General features: G+C 58.9%; 1 protein-coding gene across 3 annotated transcripts; it reads left to right on the top strand.

Moving 5' to 3' along the window:
- The first annotated feature begins 12,303 nt into the window (after positions 1-12,303).
- CIART (circadian associated repressor of transcription) lies at positions 12,304-22,816 on the top strand. Of its 3 annotated transcripts, none has more exons than XM_075907417.1 (6): positions 12,304-12,457; positions 16,699-17,274; positions 17,898-17,973; positions 20,553-20,631; positions 21,598-21,721; positions 22,126-22,816. In XM_075907417.1, the coding sequence occupies exons 2-6, from the start codon at positions 16,711-16,713 to the stop codon at positions 22,735-22,737; spliced, it is 1,455 nt and encodes a 484-aa protein (XP_075763532.1). In that variant the 5' UTR covers positions 12,304-12,457; positions 16,699-16,710; the 3' UTR covers positions 22,738-22,816. The 3 variants fall into 3 exon arrangements, with proteins under 3 accessions (XP_075763532.1, XP_006118790.2, XP_014426834.2); XM_006118728.4 differs by lacking the exon at positions 12,304-12,457 and adding an exon at positions 13,589-15,997; XM_014571348.3 differs by lacking the exon at positions 12,304-12,457 and having other exon boundaries at positions 13,590-17,274.
- The last annotated feature ends 1,750 nt before the right edge of the window (positions 22,817-24,566 follow it).

Raw genomic sequence — 24,566 nt, forward strand, 5'->3', positions numbered from 1 at the left:
GGCCATGGCATGCAGGCAGGGTGCCTTAGCCCTGCCGTGCTGCTGGCCGGGAGCCTGCACCTCACACCCCCCTCCTGCACCCCAGTTGCCTACCCCAGCACAGAGCCCCCTCCCCCACCCAAACACCCTCTCAGGGCCTGCCCCCTTTACTCTCTCCTGCACCCCAACACTCTGCCCCAGGCCAGAGCCTCCCCCCACTCAAACTCCTTCTCAGGGCCTGCTCCCTTCGCTCTCTCCTGCACCCCAACCCCCTGCCCCAGCCCTGAGCCGCCCCCCCCCAACTCCCTCTCAGGGCCTGCTCCCTACATGCTCTTCTGTACCCCAACCCCCTGCCTCAGCCCAGAGCCCCTTCACCCCCCCAAACTCCCTCTCAGGGTCTGCCCCCTACATGCTCTTCTGTACCCCAATATCCTGCCCCGGCCCAGAGCCTCCCCCACCTAAACTCCCTCTCAGTGCCTGCCCCCTAAACGCTCTCCTGCACCCCAACATTCTGCCCCAGCACAGAGCCCCTTCGCCCCCCCAACTCCCTCTCAGGGCCTGCCCCCTACACTCTCTCCTGCACCCCAACACCATGCCCCAGCCCAGAGCCGCCCCCCCACCCGAACTCCCTCTCAGGGCCTGCCCCCTTTACTCTCTCCTGCACCCCAACACTCTGCCCCGGGCCAGAACCCCCTCCTGCACCCCAACGCCCTGCAGCAGCCTGGTGCCCCCCTGCCCCCAAACTCCCTCACAGGGCCCGCACCCGTCACCCACTCCTGCATCCCAACCCCCTGCTCCAGCTCCCTCCTGCGTCCAACCAGGAAAGCGAATCAGCAATTCATTAACTATGCTGGGAATGGATCACTGTGTAATGTCTCGGCTCCCTTGTTAAGGAATAAATGCAGTTTATTCCGTCACCTGTTTTGTTTATTTACGGCTGAATGTGTCTGTACCCCTGCACTCAGCTGTACCCCTGCGCTCTCTGGGGCTGTGGGAAAATATCTGTGCATGTGCTGCAGCTCTCGGAATAGTTTGGACAAAGAACCTCCCCCCAGAAAAGGGGGGGGTCTTCTTTGAGAGGCTGCCAGGCCCCTGCGCTGTGGTCTATTCCGCGTGGGGGGGCGGCGCAGGTCTGGGATGTGCCGGTCGGACTGGCCAGGACCGCCCCTCGCAGCTTAGAGTCGATGGCTCTGTGTGTGTGTCACGGAGCGAGCCCGAGCGTGCATGTGCACGCCCCACGCTCGCGCGCCCGCTTTCTGTTATGTAACCAGCCCACCAGGCTGGCTGGGGGCGAGCGCACGCTGGCCTGCCTGCCAATCACCCGCAGCTGGAGGATGTGTCACCATTGGGCCTGGCAGCCCTGTGGGCGGAGAAGAGAGCCCATTCAAGGCTCGCTCTCTGGTTACTCACGCTGCCTGCTGACAGCCCTGCCGCATGCCGGGCCATGTGAGCGCCTCGCCACTGCCTCCCCCGCCCCCAACGGGATTTCTTCTTTGAGAAAATCTGGACAGTGTTTGCTTTAAAAAAACCCAGGCCTTAGCCATTCTGTCCCCCCGTTTTGCAGGGATTCCTGCCCAGGCCTCTGGGGAGGGTTGCCAGATGGTTTAACAAAAAATACCAACCCCCGCCCCCTCCCCCGGCCAAAAAAAACCACCCGGAAAAAGTTCTGTTGAGAAAAAAAAGAGGGGGAGAGACCACAGTTGTTAAGCAAAAAAAAGGGGGGGAGAGCGCTGCGCCTTTAAATAGCCCCCCGCCCCCCGCCAGACGCAGCAGGGGAAAATTGTCCCCGTTGGGCTTCTGTCCGAGGGAAGCAGGAAATATCGGACATTTCACGTCTGGTATTTTCTGGGGTTTTTACCAGACGGGGGACCCACCTAACGGACAGTCCGGGTGAAAACCGACCACCTGGCAACCCTGCGTCTGGGGCCATCTCCCCCTCGGCCCATCAGACCTGAGCGTGCCTGGGGCTTTCCCACCTGCAGGAAGGGGGAGCCTGGTGTAGGTTCAAGCCCCCTCGCTCAGGGGGTGCAAAAGGGGCAGCCCCAGCCGGAGCTGCGAAGGAAGGTGAGGCGGCCCAGGGCGGGCAGGCGGCCGGGGAGGGACCCTTAGGGAAAGGCTGGCAGGCAGCGGGGGAAGCATCTGAGTCTTTTCTCCCTTCCTAAGTTGGCTTAGGAGTCCCTCTCTGGTGGGGGCCTTTGCCGGACGCCCCTTGCTGCGACTCCGGTGTCCTGGTTCTAGTCCCGTCCCGAGGGTACCACGAGTCACCGGGGCCCTGGCAGCCCCTGGAAACGCACCCTCTGCGATTTTTCATTGGCCACAAGAGGCTCGTCCCGTCGGCCGCTCGGGCACCAGCAACTCCAGGGGTGCTGAGGCCCAGACACCCCCATACTGACCTGCAGTAAACGCCATTCCACTGAGGTCAGGTTAGGGGAGCTGTAATTCAGGCCTGACGGTCCGGCTGAAGTGGAGAGGAGCTGCCAGTGCTTACGGGCTGGTGCACCGGTGAGAGCATCAGTGCCGGCATTCAGAGCCTTGCTTTCAAGTCCCTGCTCCGCCACAGGGTGCCTGGGTGACCCTGGGCAAATCACTGCACTGCCCTGTGACTCAGTTTCCCCACATGCCCCCGGGGGATAACAGCCCTGCCCTGTCCTGCGGGCTGTGGTGCGGATACACCTTGACGATTGTGACGTGCTCAGACACAGCAAGGGGGCCAGAGAAGAAGCGAAGACTGAAAGAGCCAAATCAGGCCCTTAGTAACTACGGCACATGGCCCAGTCTGGCCTCCATGGAGCCCGGGTCAGCTGCTGAGTCCTGCAGCCCTGGCGCGCCGGATGTAGAGCCATGGATGCTGAGTGGGTGAAGAGTGCAGGAGCAACCTCGGAAGGCTCGGTGCCTCAGTTTCCCCCTTTTCTAAAAGAGGCGAACAGGGCCCACTGGGGACGGCTGAGGCTCCATGGCTGATCACAAAGGCCTCTGAGAGCCTCGGTGGGGAAGTGCTAAGGAAAGCGAAGGGCGATGCCCTTATGGGAGCGAGAAGTTTATTCTCTCTCCTTCCCGCACCCCCCTGGAAGCCAGAAGTAGGAGGCTGCGACACAGGGCAGCCAGGACCCCCCATCCCTGTGCTAACGTCTGGGGGGGGGGGTGTATTCTCCAGCAAAGCCAAGACGCGCGTGGAAAGGTGGTGGGAGCTGTTCCCCAGCCCAGGGCTGGCTGAGGCTGACTCCTGACTTTCTCACTCCTGGTTGCCTCATTCGCTGGATATGGGCGGGGAGAGGGGAGGCTGGACAGGACCCAGGTTGCTTCTTGAATATTCGTCAGGGCATTTCAAGTTGCAGGGAAGCAGCCAGTTTGCTGCCGAATTGGGCTCCAGCGCGCTGCTGGGACGGATGCCCCCGGGGCACGGCCTAACTCACTACTGCCCTGTGAGTGCAAAACGCCCCCAGCTCAGACGGGGATGGGGATCGGTAGCTTTGCACCGGTGCCAATGACAAGACGCAGCACAAAGCTCTGGCTGGGGGCTGGATCCCAGCCAGCAGCCTCCCCACCCCCGAAAAACACCCAGGCTTTGCACCCCATTCCCAGCCCTTGCGAGCCCTCCAGCTCTAAAAGGAACCCGCTCTCCTGATGCAGCAGCCCAGCCCGCTGTGCTTTTCCCAGAGCTGGCTGACAGCCACCAATCTGGCTCTGTGTGTGTTTATTTACGCCTATGGTGACTAACCACCTTGTTTCCAGCTGCCGGGGAGGGGCAGAGGCAGCCGAGCTGGGAGAACGCTATGTCCTCTTCTCAGATTTTCGATTACGCTCGCCCCAGTCCCTTATGTAACAGACTGGAGGAGGAATCTCCGCGCACGTTTCCAGCACTGCTCACTGGGTGCAGTTTTTCCTGGCATCCGTCGTGCTGCTGGGCCTCCGAGCCTTCTACCCACTCCGGAGCCTGCCTGTCTGGCTGTGCGGAGCATGATTGATCGTGCTCCCTTCCTTCCAGGCAGCATGGGAGCGTGCAAAGTGTGTCCCTCCCCCCAAGAAGGCAGGGGAAGGTGAAAGCCAAGAAGCAACTACGGACGCAACAGGAATCATCCGTGTGGCGAGTTGGTCCATGTCTCATGCTGCTGGCTGTGACACGGATCTGCTTCATAACACACAGCACCCAGGGAGCAGGTTGTCGGTCGGACACCAACTCGACCCCAGCCCTTGTGCCTTTGGGGTCACACACTGTTATTATTATACTCCATGAGCAGATTGGGGAAACAGACACAAAGACTGGAAGAGACTTTATGAAGGTCACAGAGTTGTTCATTGATAGAGCTGGGCCGAATGCCCAGTTCCCTTGTTCGACCAGAAGTCCACATTCCCTTCCCTTGCCAGGGCTAGAAGCCAGGAGCAATATTCCCTCTAATCTTGGCCTTCTGTGTGCAGAATAAATTTTGTTATGTGCACCGAGGCATGTGTGAATGTGCACCACCAGGAGACACACACACACCTAGCTGAGCGCTCTGCTAATCAACTGGGCGGCACTGGAATCTTTCCTCAGTGGTCGCACAAGAGCACTGCTTACAGGGAGCCCTGGCCAGGTGTCCTGGCAGCCCCAGGTCCTTGCTCTAAACACATACCATTGCTGGACTTCTTGTTTACAGTGTGTTCTTATACAATCACTAATACCTCTCCTCGGGTGTGCTCTACATAACCCTTTGCTGACCAAAAACTGCAGTGGCAACATCATTTCTTGAGATCAGTTACACACCTATTCGATAGTCCCCGGGGCAGAGCCGGCAGCCAGTGCGTTCGGCTCCCACTCCCAGGGAGCCCCTGCCACCCCACGCTGCTGCCTCTGTATCAGATGTATGTAACTGACTACACACTGACATCCCTACTAAGAAGATGAGACCGACAAAGGAAATGGAAGCACAAAGAAGACTAGACTGGCCAGTTTTTCCGGAAAATCAGCCGCTTTTCCGGGAAAACTTGCCAGCTGTCTCCACTGGCCGCTTGAATTTCCGCAAAAGCACTGACTTCCTACTGTAAGAAATCAGTGCTTCTTGCGGAAATACTATGCTGCTCCCGTTCGGGCAGTGTAGACAGCTGAGATTTGTTTTGCGCAAAAAAGCCCCAATCGCGAAAATGGCAATCGGGGCTTTTTTGTGGAAAAGCGCGTCTAGATTGGCCACGGATGCTTTTCCGCAAAAAGTGCTTTTGCGGAAAAGCGTCCGTGCCAATCTAGACGCTCTTTTTCGAAAATGCTTTTAACGGAAAACTTTTCCGTTAAAAGCATTTCCAGAAAATCATGCCAGTCTAGACGTAGCCCCCGTGCATAACAAACTTAGGCCTAGAACCCGCATCTCCTGAGTCTCAATGCAGTGCTTTATCCATTAGGCAATACTGCCTCCTACTTAACTTGCGCTCTCACTCTTTCAGCCCTCACATGAATGTCAGTGCACTTGCTGTGCATTCAGTTACTTGCACAGGGGTGGGCCTTGCCTGGTCCTGGAGAGCATTATAGCCAGGGATGCCAAGTAAACTGGCAGGCAAAGAGTCGGTTCTAACGTGACAAGTCACACTTTTAAAAACACAATTCGCTCCCTAGCTGCCAAGGTCCTAATCTCGTGTACATCTCTTGAGTCATTTTAAAAAGAGAGAGGAAGGTTGCCCTAGAAAAAGACATGACAGAGCCTCAGCCTTTTCTCACAAATCATTCCCACTGTGCCCTCGAATCTGAAGCGTCCCAAAAGCGAAATATCATGTATGTATTTATCGTTTTGCTCAGCAGTCAAAATGCAGCCACCTCTGGAGTGGAATGAGGATTCTGTTTAACAGCAACACAGCACAGGGATAACTCACCCACGACCGGCACAAAGTGGTCTCTGGAGTGGAAGGAGATAGCCAGCCACTTTCCTTTGCCCAGCACCACAGTTTGGGCTGGGAAGTAAAGCAAAAATCCCACGCCCAAATGAAACTTCAGAGCAAAGAAAAGGAGGCAGAATCATAGAAGACTAGAATTGGAAGCACTTTAAAGACTAACAAGATGGTTTATTAGATGATGAGCTTTCGTGGGCCAGACCCACTTCCTCAGATCAAATAGTGGAAGAAAATAGTCACAACCATATATACCAAAGGATACAATTAAAAAAAATGAACAAATATGAAAAGGACGAATCACATTTCAGAACAGGAGGGGGATGCGGGGGGGGGGGGAGGAAGGAAGGTAGGTAAGTGTCTGTGAATTGATGATATTAGAGGTGGGGAGAGTGGGATGTTTGTGAGTTAATGGTATTAGAGGTGATAATTGGGGAAGCTATCTTGATAATGGGTAAGATAGTTCAAGTGTTTGTTCATTCCTTTTTGGAGAGTGTCGAATTTTAACATGAATGACAGTTCAGAGGATTCCCTTTCAAGTGCAGATGTAAAAGGTCTTTGTAGCAGAATGCAGGTGGTTAAGTCATTGAGAGAGTGTCCTTTCTGGTTAAAATGGCAAGAAACTGTTTTCTCTTTGTGATCTTGTCTGATATCTGTTTTGTGGGCATTAATCCTTTGGCGAAGTGTCTGAGATGTTTGTCCAATGTACATAGCCGACGGACACTTTCGGCACATGATAGCATAGATTATATTTCTGGATGTGCAGGAATATGTGTTCTTGATCTTATAACTCACTTGGTTAGGTCCAATAATGGTATCAGCAGAGTGAATATGTGGACAAAGCTGGCAACAGGGTTTGTTGCAAGGGAAGGTACCAGGGTTGGTATTAGTGTGGTATGTCCTGTGGTTGTTGGCACAGAAGAAGTTCTGTGGCACCTTAAGGACTAACGAAAATATATTGTATCATGAACTTATGTGAGCAAAAGCCACATCACCTGATGAAGTAGGTTTTACCCATGAAAGCTCATGATACAATATATTTCTGTTAGTCTCTAAGCCCTGGTCTACACTACGGAGTTCTTTCAAAATAACTCCCCTTATTTCAAAAAACACTGCCAATCCCGTTATTTCAAAGTAAGGGGCTTGTTATTTGGAAATATTAATTCCTGCTTGTCATATTAACTCCATGCTTATTTTGAAATTATTTCGGGAGTTGATATTTTGAAATAACTTATTTTGAAATAATTTCCTAGTGTAGACATGCCCTTTAAAAGTGCCACAGAACTACTTCTCCCCACCCCCGAATCTCTGTTATTTCTTCTGTGCTTTTACTCAGTTTAGTTTTCAGGGATGCTGTTGCGGTAACCGAAAAATTGTGCACATTCCAGATTTTAACCTCATTCATACAATCTTTCCTCTGATGGAATACTCAGTGGAGTGGATGGAGTTCTTCGTGTACTACGGAAGAACCGTTGCCTCTGTTATTACTAACCTCGGCTCAGAGTCTTAAAAGAGAAACCCTGCTTGCTTTCAGCATGGATGCGGTTGGTTCCCGTTTATATTTCACTTAATTTGGATGGGAAAGATAGGCTGGTCAATATTACTTTTTGTTAGCCATCAGGTTCAGTGCCGGGTTCTAACGTGTTATCTCAAAGCTCCCAGCCCAACCCTGCTCCTATGGAATAAATCACAGTGACATCTCCCTGCATGTTCTATTTTGTAGAACTCTCTCTCTCACTTTTTTGTTGTTGTTGGTTTCAGTAAGTACATCTCTGTTGGGAACCTTAAACTAGGCTGACGCTGTCCCTTTAACGTTGTATGTGTTGAATGCAAATCTTATTCCAAAGAGGCTGCATGCACACTAATCAAAGCAACAGATTCATCCATGGTGTAAATCCACTGAAGTCAGTGGGTTCACGGAAGGGTGAATCTGGCCCCAGAAATCAGCTTATGGCCAGAATATTCAAATTTCCCAGCATCATACTTAAGCACATATTTCAGTTTATTCATCCCTAACAAGGGCATCCCTCTCTAGTGCAGGGAGAAAGAACAGCCATTTTCCTGTTAAATTTGTTCTTCCATTGAAAATATTTGCAAAACACAAATGACACCCCTCCCCCGCCCCGTTCCAGTTACGGTGAGCTGCAGCTGGGCTATGTCTACACTACAGCACTATTTTGGGATACCGAGGCATCCCGAAATAGCCATCCTGTGTCTTCACAGCAAGCCCGTTATTTCGAAATAGAACAGGCGCCCTAGTCTGATGTCGCTGGAAACCTCATTCCACGAGGAGTAAGGGACGTTTCAGAATAGCGATTTATTTCAAAACCAGCGCTGTGGAGACAGTGCCAAATTTTTAAATAAGCTATTTCGAAGTAACACCGAAATAAGATACACAATTTGCATAGCTCACATTGCGTATCTTATTTCGACCTGTGCTGCAGCGTAGACACACCAGGAGAGCTAGTAAATAGGCTAGGCTATATCTACACTATAGGCTTATTTGGAAATAAGTTATTTCAAAATAACAACTCCTGAAATAACTTTCAAAATAAGCGTTATTCCTCTCACAAGCAGTTGTTATTTCGAAATAACAGGCTTGGTAGTATGGACGCTCACCTTGTTATTTGGAAATAAATTTGTAGCATAGACATGCCCAAAGAGACTGCACACGGACCGAGGTGCGTCTACACTGTACGGCTTAACTCAAAATAAGCAACATAAATTGAACTACGTCAGTTGCGTAGCTTATTTCTAAACAACTGTTCTTGCACAAAAACTTGCAGAGTGTCTACACTGCACACACGTTCTTGTGCAAGTAAATTTACAGTACAGCGTCGGAAAACAGGGCTTCTTCCGGAAGAGTTATTCCTCTCCCCACGAGGAATAAGCCCTCTTGCGCAAGAGCTCTTCCAGAAGAAGACAGTGTAGACAGGCAACATGAATTTCTTGCGCAAGAAACCCCTACAGCTAAAATGGCCATCGGAGCTTTCTTGTGCAAGAGAGCATCCACGCTGCCATGGGTGCTCTTGTGCAACAGCACATCTCATGTGCAAAAGCACATGGCAGTGTAGCTGCGCTCTTGTGGAAGACCTTTTGCACAAGAACTCTTCCGCAAAACAGTTCTTGCACATGAAGCTGCCAGTGTAGACGTAGCCTGAGGGTTACAGGAGTCGGAGTAAGAAGTCCTCCAGCGTGTCAGTATTTGTCGCTATTTCGAAATAACTGCCTGCTGTGTAGACACGGACTAAAAGCACTAGGGATTTCAAAATAGCGTTGCAGTGTAGACGTACCCTGAGATGTGAAACTGGGATTCTGGTTACTATTAATCATTCATATTATAGCAATAGCCTAGAGCTCCACGGAGGATGGGGGCCTTATTGTGGCAGGTATCTCCCACTTCCCAGCTCTGGAAGAAAGGGAGCTCTGAGATTAGGTGGCAGCTCATGTGGGTTCTGTTCCCAGATCTGCCATTGACTCACTGTGAGGTGAGATGCAAGTCACTTCCTGTCTCTTTGCCTCGGTTTCTCCCTGTGGAAAGTGAAGGCCGAGTCATTGACTACCAATTACTGGATGGGAATGTTAAATTCAATCCAGAGAGGGAACAGACCTGGTGGAGCTGCATGTGCGATCTCCCTGCATGGCAGTCTCACTGCTGATCACTTTACGTGCGCAACAGACACAGATGTCAGCAGCAAGGGCCACAGAACAATAGACCTCTGCCAACGCACCGCAAGTTCACTGCACACAGGCACTCACTCGCTGACGCTCCTGCCCCATCCCCGTGCCACGAACAGGCTGGCTACGTGCCTCCGCATGCAGCCACGGTGACAGGGGAGGTCACGAGCACGCACAAAAGCAGGAAGGTTTGTTCTGCCCATTCGGGCCTTAACTCAGGAAAGCATTTAAGCAGATGCGTTAACTTTAACGCCCCTCTGAAGTCAAGGGGACTTCAGCCTGCGCTGCAGGGCTTTGATGTACGGAGACAAACGGCTGCTTGGGGCGCGAAGGGCTCCGGGCTGTGCCGTGCGTAACGGGACAATAGCGCCCAGCCCCTTGGGAGCTGGCAGCAGTGCCGGGCTCAGGGCCAGCGCCCACCTTCGCCACCTCAGCGCAGCAGCATGAAAGCAGTCCTTGCAAAAAGCACTGGAACGAAGTGACTCCGGCCTTGGCTGCCTGGCTTGGGCACAGGCAATGGGCAGAGACCGAGGGGGCTGCAGGAGGGGTCAAACGCCCCTTCGCTCATCTCTTTTGGCCTCTTCCTTTCCCCTTTTCTCTCCCCTGCATCCACCTGCCTCCGTCCCCTCACGCTCCCTGTGGCTCTCCTGAGTAGCCCCCTGCGACCTACCCTGCCATACACCTCTCCCCACCCCCTCCCCTGTGCCTACCCCCAACTTCTCCCACCCTCGTTGTCTGTCCCCCTTGCAGTGTCCCCTGGCTTCTCCACTCCACAGCCTGCTGGTGACTGCAGCCCCCTCCAGTCTCCCCAGCCCTGCCTGCCCTCTCCGCTGTGTCCCCCAGCCGCTTCCTCTCCTGAGCTCCTCCCCATGCCCCTCCCTCTCCTCTGCCCCATTGTTCTCTGTGGGGCCCCCATCACTCCCCCTCCTCTGCCCCATTGTTCTCTGTGGGGCCCCCATCACTCCCCCTCCTCTGCCCCATTGTTCTCTGTGGGGCCCCCATCACTCCCCCTCCTCTGCCCCATTGTTCTCTGTGGGGCCCCCATCACTCCCCCTCCTCTGCCCCATTGTTCTCTGTGGGGCCCCCATCATTCCCCCTCCTCTGCCCCATTGTTCTCTGTGGGGCCCCCATCACTCCCTCTCCTCTGCCCCATTGTTCTCTGTGGGGACCCCATCACTCCCCTCCTCTGCCCCATTGTTCACTGTGGGGCCCCCATCACTCCCCCTCCTCTGCCCCATTGTTCTCTGTGGGGCCCCCATCATTCCCCCTCCTCTGCCCCATTGTTCTCTGTGGGGCCCCCATCACCCCCCCTCCTCTGCCCCATTGTTCTCTGTGGGGCCCCATCACCCCCCCTCCTCTGCCCCATTGTTCTCTGTGGGGCCCCCATCACCCCCCCTCCTCTGCCCCATTGTTCTCTGTGGGGCCCCATCACCCCCCCTCCTCTGCCCCATTGTTCTCTGTGGGACCCCCATCACCCCCCTCCTCTGCCCCATTGTTCTCTGTGGGACCCCCATCACCCCCCTCCTCTGCCCCATTGTTCTCTGTGGGGCCCCCATCACCCCCCCTCCTCTGCCCCATTGTTCTCTGTGGGGCCCCATCACCCCCCCTCCTCTGCCCCATTGTTCTCTGTGGGGCCCCATCACTCCCTCTCCTCTGCCCCATTGTTCTCTGTGGGGCCCCATCACCCCCCCTCCTCTGCCCCATTGTTCTCTGTGGGGCCCCCATCACTCCCCCTCCTCTGCCCCATTGTTCTCTGTGGGGCCCCATCACCCCCCCTCCTCTGCCCCATTGTTCTCTGTGGGGCCCCATCACCCCCCCTCCTCTGCCCCATTGTTCTCTGTGGGACCCCCATCACCCCCCTCCTCTGCCCCATTGTTCTCTGTGGGACCCCCATCACCCCCCTCCTCTGCCCCATTGTTCTCTGTGGGGCCCCCATCACCCCCCCTCCTCTGCCCCATTGTTCTCTGTGGGGCCCCATCACCCCCCCTCCTCTGCCCCATTGTTCTCTGTGGGGCCCCATCACCCCCCCTCCTCTGCCCCATTGTTCTCTGTGGGGCCCCATCACTCCCTCTCCTCTGCCCCATTGTTCTCTGTGGGGCCCCATCACCCCCCCTCCTCTGCCCCATTGTTCTCTGTGGGGCCCCCATCACTCCCCCTCCTCTGCCCCATTGTTCTCTGTGGGGCCCCATCACCCCCCCTCCTCTGCCCCATTGTTCTCTGTGGGGCCCCATCACTCCCTCTCCTCTGCCCTATTGTTCTCTGTGGGGCCCCATCACCCCCCCTCCTCTGCCCCATTGTTCTCTGTGGGGCCCCCATCACCGCCCCTCCTCTGCCCCATTGTTCTCTGTGGGGCCCCCATCACCCCCCCTCCTCTGCCCCATTGTTCTCTGTGGGGCCCCATCACCCCCCCTCCTCTGCCCCATTGTTCTCTGTGGGGCCCCATCACCCCCCCTCCTCTGCCCCATTGTTCTCTGTGGGGCCCCATCCACGCCCCCTCCTCTGCCCCATTGTTCTCTGTGGGGCCCCATCCACGCCCCACCCTGGCCAACCCCCTCCGATGCGGCAGGCTGAAGCAAAGGGGCGTGTCCTTCCTCATTGCCCCGCCCCCAGCCCTGGCGTCTCGCTCCCGCAGCCACATGTAGGGGCGTGGCCTCCAGCCCCCCCCCTCCTCCCGGCCAGTCCGTTCGGCGCTGCTCGCCCATTGGCCAGGAGGGGGCTCGCCGAGCCCAATGAGGGGCAGGGGGCGTGGCGGGAAGGCGGAGGCTGGCGACGTTGGGTGGGCTCGGGGCGCCAATGGGAGCGCGGCGGGCGGGGCCCAGCGGGAGGCACGTGCCGGGCCGCACGTGGCCGCGTGGCGCCCGCACTGAGCCGGGGGCGGGGCCCGGGCTGGTGTCGAGCGGAGCCGGAGCCGCCCGCGGGACAGAGCGAGCGGAGCCGGCAGCGAGAGCAGGTGAGACTGCGGGACCCCCCCCCCCCCCCCGGCCGGAACCCCCCCGCATCGGGGATCGGGACCCCCCCCGGCCGGAACCCCCCCGCATCGGGGATCGGGACCCCCCCCGGCCGGGACCCCCCCGCATCGGGGATCGGGACCCCCCCCCGCATCGGGGATCGGGACCCCCCCCCCGGCCGGAACCCCCCCGCATCGGGGATCGGGACCCCCCCCCGGCCGGGACCCCCCCCCCGGCCGGAACCCCCCCGCATCGGGGATCGGGACCCCCCCCGGCCGGGACCCCCCCGCATCGGGGATCGGGACCCCCCCCGGCCGGGACCCCCCCCCCCGGCCGGGACCCCCCCGCATCGGGGATCGGGACCCCCCCCGGCCGGGACCCCCCCGCATCGGGGATCGGGACCCCCCCCTTCGCCTGGGACCCCCCCGCATCGGGGATCGGGACCCCCCCCTTCGCCTGGGACCCCCCCGCATCGGGGATCGGGACCCCCCCCTTCGCCTGGGACCCCCCCGCATCAGGGATCGGGACCCCCCCCCCGCTGGACCCCCCCCCGCATCGGGGATCGGGACCCCCCCCCTTCGCCTGGGACCCCCCCCGCATCGGGGATCGGGACCCCCCCTTCGCCTGGGACCCCCCCGCATCGGGGATCGGGACCCCCCCTTCGCCTGGGACCCCCCCCGCATCGGGGATCAGGACCCCCCCCCTTCGCCTGGGACCCCCCCCACATTGGGGATCGGAACCCCCCCGCATCGGAGAGTGGGACCCTTCCCCCCCCCCCCCAGCTGAGACCCCCCCCCTGCATCGGTGATCAGGACTCTTCCCCCCCTCCTCGCCTGGGACCCTTCCCGCCCTCCCCCCAGCTGGTACCCCTCCTGCATTGGGGATCGGGACCCTTCCTCCTCCCCCCCTCCCCCCGGGACTCTCCCCGCCTGGGACTCCGCCCTGCATCCAGGATCGGGACCCTTCTCCCCCCCCTCCCCATGGGACCCACCCGCGTCAGGGATCAGGACACACACCCCCCCCCCCCCAGGACCCTTCCCTCTCCCCCGGCTGGGACCCTCCCACATCGGAGATCTGGACTCTTTTCTCCACCTGGGATCAGGACCCTTCTCTTCCCCCCCCCCCCCCAAGCCAGGGCCAGGTTGAGATCACTACTCCCTAGGCTGGGACCGCTCCCTTCTGCCCCCAGCCAGGATCAGATGAGGACCCTGCGCCCTTGGGGAGGAATCGGGATCCCCGCGGCTCCCATGCCCTTTTCCGGAATGCGGGGATCCAGCCCCCCCATGCTTTCGTGGGGGGGCGGGGTGTCTGGATGCCTGCACTGGCCCCAGGCAGAGAGGAGTCTGATCCGGATCTCCCCACGAATCCCAGGGGAGGGAACCTGATGGGGTGGGGCAGGGACCCACTTGCCCCCGTGGTGACCTGAGCGTGGGAAAGGGGGAAGGAAATCGAGGGTGTGGGGGAGGGGGGCTCCTTTCCAAGGGCTGAGTGTGGCTGAATGGCAGGGAGGGGCGGTGCGAAAGGCAGTGACTTGAGTGTGTCACACGTGAGTCTGCGTGTGCTGGGGACAGTGCGGGAATGGGGGGGTTGCATAGGAGGCAGGGTGTGTGTCACGGCCAGAGGAAGCAGGTGCCTTTGTCCAAGGGCTGCCCGCAGAAGCCGGGGGCAGGGGCCAAGTGCGCGGTGCGACCAGGCCGTGCCGTGCGGCATGGGGACAGCCGGGTCCCTCCTTGCAACAGCCGTCCCCGCGCCACGGCTCCTTGGTGTCGAGGCGCCGGAGCGTGTTTAATCTAGGTCAGCAACGTGCAGAGTGGCTGAGTGCGGCGCAGGCCAGGTGCTGGTTTGACTCGGGATTCTCCCCTGGGGGAGAAGAAGGAGAAACCCGGCTGATTCTCAGGGTGCTCAGGGCCAGTGCAATGGGGTTTGCCGGGGAGGATGGAGTGGAGCCCTGCCGGTCCCTACTAGCGATCCCCTAGTGAGTTCCACGGATAGAGGGGGGTTTATTGGACTGGAGGGTGCTGAGGAGTGTCGTGGAACCAGCCTAACGGGTTTCATAGAAGCAGGGTTGCTCCTGAAGCTGGCAGGGCACCAGGGGGTGCCTGCATTGGGAAGAGAGATGGCGGGGTACGCGGAGACGGGGAAGTTCTGTAGCAGAAGGAGGAGGGGGGACCGCCACCCTGCGGCTGAGTCACAGGGAAAGCAGCTTAACAACAGCTGATGGCAGCGTGGTTAGCTTGCCCCTGCCGCGTCCCAGCCTTCTTGGATCAAACACCTGCTGCAGAGACAGCGCGTGGTTTCAGCGAGCGAAGCGAGGCAGGGTCAGTGCCCGGCAAGGCTGCCCTCCCGGCGTGGGGGCAGGTAAATGGAGTCCTGGGGGGTTTCTTGTTGAGGTGCTTTGGGCTCCACCTGAAACCAGCAAGATCTGCGTGTGCTAACACCCCCCTCTCTTGCGTGCGTGCGGGGCAGGCCATGTCGGGAAAGGCCGGTGGGGGTGGTGAGCGGGGTGGTTCCCTTCTGCTCCCAGGAAGCGAGAGCAGGATGGCGGCTCTTCGCGCTGCCCTGCATGCTGTGTCGTTCGAGATCTTGGGGGATGGAAACCGCCGTGAATATTTTATGGCCTCCTGCTGCATGGCATTGGTTCTGTGAAGCATGCCCTGAGAACAGTCTCCCTGGGATTTCTCCCTGCCCCCTATTCTTGGTTGGCCAATTTATGGGGGAAATGCCACAGTTCTCACTGGGGGCGTTATTGATTTCTCTCCTGCTGTTCAGCTGGCAGCGGGGCGGTTGGCATTTGGCGTCTGTGAGCCCTAAACCCGGCTGGGAGAGCGAAGCATAGAAGCTTTGCCTCTTTGTCTGCCTTGCCATGGAGAGAGGGACACAGATTCCAGTCTGCTCCCCCCTGCAGTCCTGGGGGGCGTGGGAAGGGTTGGAGACCTGCCGTGTCTGTAAGATGTTACCTCGTGGAGGGGTGCTGACTGCAGTGAGCCAGCCAGCCAGCCGGTCCCTTTTGAATCAGACTGACACACCCTGCCCTTATCTGTAATGCAGGCAAGGAACCTTTTTCTCATTTAGCTGCGTGGTTTGTCCGTTTACCTTCCAGGGTGGGGTTTGCCGCTTGCATTGCGCAATCCAGGGGCTCTCTGGTTTCTAATTGTTGACTCTGTCGGGCACTGGCGTCCGGCATGTTGACTCCTGAGCTGTTGGTTTTAAACGGGTTCACGTTGAAAGGACACGGTCTCGTCTATCGCGCCGGGATGACGTTGTTAGTGGGCACTTCTTGTCCTTCCACGCTGCTAACATTTCTGCTGAGTAGACGTGTCCTCGGGACACCGCAGAAGTGGCTGAACAGGTCCATTAGGTGCTGCAGAAAAGATCTTACTAAGGCCGAGCAGACGTGGGGGGGAGGGGTGCGCGCGTTTAATGCCAGTCCTTGGATTTTGGTTTGTTTGGAACCTTTCCCTTGCTGTCTGTGCACCCCCAACATTGCTGCACCTGAGCCCATGAGCCAGAAAATGAACCTGCTCTGTTTAGCCACGTGGAAGGTAAGCCCCTCTCCCTTCCCCCATCTGGCTTGGATGGGGAAGCTCTTGGTCTGGGAGTCAGAACTGCGTGTTCCCCTTGTTAACGCTTCGCAGGCTGCACCATAAAACCAGGCAGGAAATCCCGATTCTGCAGCCAGGTGCCAGGCCGGTGGCTTGTCCATCTCCTGGAACGCTTCGGCAGGCAGGAACGCCACCGATGGCTGCAGGGGAAGTCTCTCATAAATCCTCCCCTCCCACCACCGCCGCCTCGCTAGTCCCAGCGCCGTGCCTGTCGCTCCGCCTCACGCTCCCATCGAGCGTCCGCGAGCTGGCTTGTGCCCCCGCCTGCCGAAGGGCCGCTCTGCGCGCTCCTCGGCACGCGCCGGACAATGAAACACTAGCGGGGGCCTTGCATTCGTGCAGCCCCTGCTGGGAACGGACGGGTCGTCCCTGCGACGGCTTCCTCTTGCAAAGCGCTAGCACGGGGTCCACTTGGCTCCCTTTTTCTTTACCCCTTTTGTTTTCAGCCACCTCCCCCCGTTAGCTGGAGGAGAGTTTGATTTTTAGCTGTGCCACTGGAAATGATTCAAAAGCCTCCCTTCTTTTTTAAACTCCAGTCGGCTGCCGTGCTAAGAGACGCTGGGCTGGGAGGCAAATTTTGGGATCTTTTGTTACTGTCCCTGGCAGCATCTTCATTGGTTTGCCCGTTTGGTCCCCGACAGATTTCCTGAGCCATGGAGTCCCCCAACAGCATGTCGTCCTGCGAGTCCCTGTATTCGGCCGACAGCGCCGCCAGCGACGAAGAGGACAAGGGTTACGACTTCAGTGTCTTCCTCTCGGACAGCGAGAGCGAGGGGGAGAAGGAGGCCAGCGGCCGGAGAAACGCCCGCGCCCGAAGGGAGAGGGGCGTCTTTCCCCCCCAGTTGAAATGGACTAGCCCCAGCCTGCCGGGCCGGGACTGCAAATGCAGGACAGTGAGACCCGCTTTGCAGAGCTCTGCTAGACAATGGCCTTCGGGTCCGTGCAGCCGGTTTCCCGGGGCCTTGGAAGGCAGATACCCCTCCGCCTGCCCTTGCTTGGCGGAGGGGCCCGGCAGCCTGGCCGACAGGACTCTGAGCCAGAAGAGGGCGGAGAGCGGCCGGCAGCGTCTGATCCGTCCGGCGGGGGAGAGGGAATACCCAGGACGTGCTGCCCAGCCCGCGGCCCACGGGATCAAAAGGCAAAGGAGCAGGGAAGCAGGGACGAGGGAGGCTCCGATGTCACCCCTGACCGAAGGGGACCGCTTGTTTGCCCAGAAGGTGAGTTCCAGGAGGCTGTCCGGGGAAGCGGGTGTCAGCCCGGGGGGAGTTGCCTGGGAAGGGGGGGCGAGGCCCGGCTGGGATTCCTCGCCCATAGATGCACTGATGCCATTGGCCTTTCACTGCCCCAAAGAGCGAAGGCCTTGGCGGCGCTTGAGCGGGTGGGTGGAGTGAGCTTGCTGGGCGTGTTCCCCTGGGCCGAGGCTAGTGCAGACTCTGATGGGAGGCCGGGCCCGGGGAAGGAAAGCAGGTGTCCCAGCGAAAGGATGGGGATGGGAATTCCTGGGGGCACTTGCATGGGCACCATGAGCCATTCAGGATGAGGGGCGTTACGCCCAAGTCGTGCACCGGGGTGCTAGAGCAGAGATTGTCCCTGCTGCCGGAAGCTTACAGTCTGGGGATGGCCGTGAACTCGGGTGCAGTTGCTGCACTACTGGGGAGGGAAGCCAGTGCTGTGCTCACCTGGCTGGCGTCCCACCTCGCCGCCCGTAGAGTTCCACGGGAGCCCTGCATCGGGGGCAAAACGAGCCCCGGGGATGTGCCAGGGAGGGGCTGGCTGGGGGACCTCGGCCGGTGGATCATCCCGGATGGGCTGGCTCACCTTCCGTGCTCTGTCTCTGCAGTGCCGGGAACTCCAGGGCTTCATCCGGCCCCTCGCGGAGCTGCTGACCGGGCTGAAGAAGGGGCGCTACGAGCGAGGTACGTGCTGTTCTTCCAGGGGTGCCTCCCCGGAGGGCCTGAGGCTGCCGGCCACGCGGTTGTTGAACCACAGGGAATGATGGGCCCCCTCTGCCCATTGGGGTCCCTGCCTCGGAGGCAGCACGGGTGTCTCTGGGCGGGAGAATCAGGGCCCCGCTTTCCCACCCTGGTGAGAAGCAGCAGCTGCTGCCCGGCATGGGGAGCTGCCTCCGGCATGGTTTCCCTCTGTCTGCTCTCTGTGTGCACGGTGCGTTCCTCCCCCTTTCTTAATGCCACCCTCTGAAACATCCCTAATCCCAGCCCTTTACCCCGTCTTTGCCTAGCGTTTGTCTGTAACAGCCCCGTCACGGGGCAGGGAGCAAAGGAAGGACTGGCAGGGGCAGGTCCGATCCTCCTGCTGGGAAGGGGGATGAGCTGAGCAATTAAAGCTGCAATTGCCAGTTTAGAGAGAGGAGAAAACACGAAAGGGCTGGATCTTCGCCCAGTGCCAAGGGGAGAGGCTGGGTAGTCTGCAAGAGCTGGGCAACGGGAGGGGAAGGGCTGACGTCCCAGCCCTCAGGGGCCTGCTGGGAGCTGAGCGCGTTGGTCGACGTGGCCCCGCTTGTGAGCACGGACTCTTGGCCGTCTGGTCCGGAGCCCGCGGGGGAGAAAGGCGGTAGCAGCTCTGGTTGGTTTTCCGTGCTTCCCGGCTCCTCTCCATGCCCGATGACCCGTCATCACCAGCCAGAGGTTGCTGCAGAATTTCTCCCCCTGCTGCGTGTGTATCCAGGGCTTTGCCCGGTGCTAAAGATGCCCCGTCCCAGGGCCGGGTTCGGAGACACGCTGCAGTGTGTGGTGAATTGACTTGACGTGAGTCGACGTCCGTGAATTTACTCGCGGATGCGACGGACGTCAGTCTCTTGCCCGCCGCGGCTGCTTGGAAAGGGCTGGGACGTGGGAGGAGGCTGAATGGGCCGCAGCCCCGGCGGGCGTGAGTCCACGTCGCACCGCTGGAGTCAGCAGATCCGTGCGGAGGCTGCGGCCCAAGCGCTCGGACTCCTTTCTGCCGGCGCCGGATTGCTGTTGCGTCCCCTCCGGCCTTGCGGCTCCGTCGCACGTTGCGTTTCAATATTAATCTGGTTACGTCGGCTAGCCGGAGCCAGCCCTGCCCGGGAATGGGCGCAGGGCTGAGAAACCTGGAGGTGTCTTGTCTCCAAGATCCTGGACGTTGTAGGGTACTGGCCGGGCCTGCTGACAGGGAGGCAGAGGGGGCTAGTTGCCCTGGGGCCCGTCAATTCTAAGGGCCCTGAGCTCCCGGCTACTGTTACCGTGGTAATGGCGGAGCCCTGAGCCCTTTAAATTGCCGCTGGAGCACCAGGCGGCTCTAAGGGAGGGGGGACTAGCGGGAAACGCTCACGTTGAGGACTGACTGATTTGGCCCCGCCCCTTCTGAGGGCGTGGAACCTGCCCCCCTCCTCTCCCCTCCCCCCATCCAGGGGTCTGCGTAGCTGTCGGCTTCCCAGATATGTAGCAACAGGCGCTTTACTTTTGCTTTGTACTGTGCAGCGGTGACAGTACGTTAAAATCTCGCACAGGCGATGTCCTGTTGCAGCCTGGGTCCCTGCCGGCTTAAATCGCTCCTCTTGCTGGAGCTGCGTGCCAGTGCGCACCCGTTTGCCTTCGCCTCTGCTCCAGTGTGGTCAGTGCCCGAGACGCAGCTGGCGTCCTCGTACTCCCGTGGCCACGAAAAGAATTGATGTGGGAGATCTGCTGTGTAGTCAGGCGGCACCGGCGTATCCCCCTTACCGGATCTTCCCTACATTCCTCCTTGCTGCTTACCGCCCTCTCCTAAGCCCTCGCCTTTGGATCCGCCCCTCGCTTGCCTGTGCCCAGCTGCCTCGCAAGGACGTTGCGAGCCGCGTTGATTGCAAAGCGCGCGGAGAATTTCCCAGGGAGCTGTCTGAGTTGCTGCTTCCCTGCCCTACTAACGCGCCCTGGGAAAGATGAAAGCGAAGGCTTTCACTGAACCTGCCCAGGGCGTGGCACCTGCCCTCCTTCCCCTCGCGGCGGGTTGCTTGCACGTGTGTCTCCATGTGGGTGTGATTCCATCCGCCCGGCACATGTCGAGCTGCCTGCCTGTGTCACGCCCACTCTGGGCTGTGAAGAAACGAGGCCGGCTCGGAAGGAGGTGTAAGAAAGCAGGCGGCGCGGCGTGACGCCTGCCCTTCCCGCTGCCAGGACGTGGCATTAATAGAGCGCTGGGGCACTGCTCCCCCGGCACGGAAACCTTTCCCACGCCGGCTGCGGTCTGAGGGGAGGCTTCCCCGAGGGCAGAGGCTGCAGTTTGCTCTGTTGGCAGGCCCCTTTCCTCCAGCTGATCCGAGGGCTGGGTGCTCCCGTCTGTCCGTCCTGCCCATCGTGATCTCTCCCTTGGGCAGTTTGTGTCTTAGCGGCGTGTAGGCGGAATCGGCTTCGCCCCGGCTTCCCGCGCGGCTGCCTTCTCGCCCGGCGCCCTCGCGCAGCAAAGCTGGGTCGGTTTGCCTGTAAACTAACAGCTGGGCGTTGCTGAGGTTTTTTGGTTTTTTTAATTTCCCCCACAGGGTTAAGCAGCTTCCAGCGCAGCCTAGCCATGGACAGGATTCAGAGGATAGTCGGGGTCCTGCAAAAGCCAGAGATGGGGTAAGAGTCACTTCTGCAAAACCGTCACGATGCCGTGTGGGACTGACTACGGGGGAGGGGGGTGCAGCCAGACCGTGCACAGCTGGGCCGTCCCTAGGGGGCATGGGCCTCGGGCAACCCCCTCCTAGTGTCCCTGCTGCAGCTCCCACCCTGCCCCTGCTTCCCTCCCTTGCCCCCTCTCCCCAGCATCACAAACTGAGGGATTACAGGGCTTTTCGCGGGGCAGCATCGGGGGGGCCCCTGCACGCCCCGCGGCAGTGGAAGTCGAGTGCAGCAGGGCGGAGCTGGCCGCCGCAGTGAGCGCAGGGATGGCTTCTGCTGCCCCTCCCCGACAGGCCCCTGTAATCCCCCACGTCCTTCCCACCCAGAGGACAGTTGCGAGGCCCCCCAAAGCACAGGGGCTGGGGCAGCTGCCCCCCAGTCACCCTCTGGACGGGACAGCTCGCAGGTACTTCCCAAATCCGGCCGCTTCCCACTGTCACACTGGAACCGCCGGAGCCCCGGGTCGCTTCAGCAGGATTGCAGCCGGATTCTCCTGGCAGGAGCCCTCGGCAGCTGCCCGTGACTCGCGGTGCCGGGCCGCACTGTTGCACGCCTCTGGGCTTTTCGGACCCGCCACGTCCTGGCGCACGTTGAAACCACGAATGACTCACAACCCTCCTCCTGTTTCTTCCCTGGCCTCCCTAATCCCATCGCAGAGGGAAACCTTTCAGCCTTCAGGCAGGGCTTCAAATTACCCCATTTCGGATAGTTTGTAACTTAAAATTGGAAGCCCAGAGGGTAAACATCTAGCTTTGGGGGAGGGGGGATTCGGCACGCTTGGGAGGTGTCTCGTTGGAGTAACGGGGCAGTCTCCTTGCCACGGGAGCCTGTCTCTTCTCTCTCGCGGGAACGGGGCACGCGGCTGTGGACGGAGCCGTCTCGCCTGGCTGGAGAGGAACCCTGTGTTCTTTTCTTCTCTTGCAGGGAGCGCTACCTGGGCACCTTGCTGCAGGTAGAAATGATGCTGAAAGTTTGGTTCCCTCACGTTGCCTTGAAGAGCTCCGGTCCTGATTCCAGTCCGGCAGAGCACGCACGCAAGCTGGCGAAGGTAAGGGGCGCTCGTTGCTGAGTAACCTGACTGTCCGATCTCTTCCGTCTCCATCTGGATCTAAGGCCCACGGGTGAGGCTCCTTTAGGCCCGGCCTTATCTGGGCTGCTTCAGCCCAGCGGGATGGGGACAGAGCTGGGCCTGTGGCAGGCAGGGTGCTGGCTTGGAGAGAAGGATCTTTTATAGCGTGTGCCACGCTGGAGACGTGGGTGACGTGGATGCCAAGAGGCCTGTGTGGTCTCCCCACGGGGACGCTGGCCTCTCACTGTGGTTTCTGGCCTGCATGTGTGACGCTGGCCTGCATGTGTTGCATCCGTAGGCCTTGCAGGGAGCCCCGGTTGTCATGGCTACCTCAAAGTCCGTGCCAGCCCAGCCTGACGTGCCCTGTTCTCTCCCTTCTCTAGCAGTCCCACCCCACGCCTTCAGCAGGGGACAGCCACGGAGGCCAGGCCACGCTGCCCCGCGAAGACTCGGCCCAAAGCCCCGCCCCAGAAAAGCTGCACCTCATGGACCCGGCCGCAGACGACAGCAAAGCCAGCGCAGCGTGGAGGGAGCAGGCGCGTTTTCTGGCCGACTGGTCTTCCATGAACTTGACTTGGATGCACACCTCACCCATCTGCAACCCGCCCTTGGGGCTGGCGAACCTCGGGCACTTGAACGCCGCCTTCGGCCAGGCCCTGCTCGGACCAAACGCCTGTGGAGTCATTCTGTTCCTCCACAACAACCTGCTGGGCCCCGCGCCCGTCTTCCGTTCCACCTCTGTCACTCCCGACAAGAGCTCGCCTGCCTACTGCCACCCCAAGCAACCGCCGGGGATGGGAGACGCGCCAAGATGCCAGAGCCTGCCCGGAGCCATGGCAACAGGGAGCTACGCGCTTAGCCAGCAGTCGGGCAGCCACTCCAGATCTCTGCCTCACTTGCCCGCCGCCAGCAAGGAATCCGAGCAAGCAGCCATGTGGACTGGGAGTCGGGGGTCGGAACTGCTGGCTAAGAACGGGCCCCAGTATTCCTCTTGATGCTGCGTTCCAGGCACTTCCCAAAATGTGTGAATTTTTTTATTATTATTTCTGCCTTTTTTTTGGTTTTTTTTTTTTTTTTTAAATAAAACATTTCACGCCTGTGTAAAAAACCCTGATCAACTTCCAGAAGGAAGAAATGTAATGTGATTAAAAGGTTTAAACCAAAGCTGTTTCCAGACAAGTGGCATCTTTGATGATAAATGCCTCTGTGATGGAAATTTCTTGTCTGCTCACCCCGCTGTTCCTATCCTTGTGCGTCCAGCCGCACTAGTGCTTTGTGCTTCTCCAAAGCCTTTCACATCGGTGCGAACTCCATTAACTGAGGGTTGCAGCCTTCCCTGGGAGGCTGATAAATTATTGTTCATATTTCGGGCATAGAACTAAGAGCCCAGAACTCCTGGGTTCTAATTTCAGTTCTCACACAGATGGTAGTGGGACAAGTTGGCTATCTTTGTGACTCGGTTTCTCCATCTGTAGTACAGATGGTATACAACACTGTTAACATAGCTAGTAGATCCTGTCAACTAATGTTCCCTCTAATATTTTCTCATCCAGTTGTGGAATAAATTTTGTTGGGTGCACTGAGGGATGGTGGATGTGCACCACCACTACAAACACATGCTGCCGGCTGTGTGCTCTCTGCTAATCAGCTGGCTGGTGTTTGACTTTCTCCTTCATGGCTGCCCAAGTGCACAGGAAACCCAGCTGCTGACTGCAGAGTGATTGAGGCCTGTCCTGTAGCCTAGAGCATCTCTGCCACCAATCCACATCTAGCTAAGTTGAGGTTCTCAAACTGGGTCAGGACCCCAATGTGGATCAGGAACCCATTTTAATGGGGTCACCAGGGCTGGCATTAGACTTGTGGAGGGCTAGAGCCAAAGGGCTCCTGGATGGGGAGCTATGGTTACATGCTCCCTGCCCAGAGCAGAAACCCTTGGGCAGCTTTGGTTCTTTCTGCCCAGGCTTCTGGTTGAGCTTGGGCGTCGGTGTTCCTGTCCCGCTCTGGGGGCGTGTGCCGTGATTGTTGTTGTCAGAAGGAGGTCACGGTTTGAGAACCGCTGACCTAGATGATCCAGAAGCTGGCCCAGCTCTGGAAGGCTTTGGGGAGAGACCATGCAAATGACTAAAGGCAAAGCTTGCCTAGGTACATTATTAAGGCCAACTCCTGGGAGAAAGGGCTGCTCTTGCGTAAGACCGGAGCGGCCGTGTGTCATTGGACCGTGGTCCCTGGCATGACACACCCTCCTGTCTAAGCCAGTCACATTCTGGTCACATGGATGGTTGCCCAGAGCGTTTGCCTTGAGACCTTACGTTGGGCGGGTGCCTCTTGTTCTGACGCGTCCCATGACGGCAGGCAAACTCGGGAAGGCTCTCGGCACCTGCTGCTAGAATGCACCTAGCTCTGGAGTGGAACGTGCAGTTGCTCTTAGCAAGTAGCCGCGCTGCTACGCCTCTTCCAGGGCAGAGGTGGGCGAACTGTGAAGGGCCAAGATGGGATTTTGGCTTGGATGCCCGAACGCTTGCAATAATTGGCACAGGACCTTGTAGTGAGCCAGGCGTGGGGGGGAGGGGGGGCGGGCTGCTCACTGACCCCGAGGGGGAAGACCCTCTCTCCAAGCCCTGGTGAGCCGAGCCAGCTCCTGCCCCTTTAATTCCACAGAGGCCCGGGGTGGGTCAGGGAGCATAAAAGCCCATCCCGGGAGCTCAGTAGGGGCCAGCCACCAAAGGAAGCAGAGGCCTGCCTTGAGCTCCCAAGCTACGAGGCCCTGAGGACCTGGCAGAGGTCAAGGACTGGCCTGGACGGCTGGGGCCATGCTCCAGAGAGG

Source organism: Pelodiscus sinensis, chromosome 24 (assembly GCF_049634645.1).
Source record: "Pelodiscus sinensis isolate JC-2024 chromosome 24, ASM4963464v1, whole genome shotgun sequence".
In the NCBI taxonomy this organism is placed as follows: Eukaryota; Metazoa; Chordata; order Testudines; family Trionychidae; genus Pelodiscus; species Pelodiscus sinensis.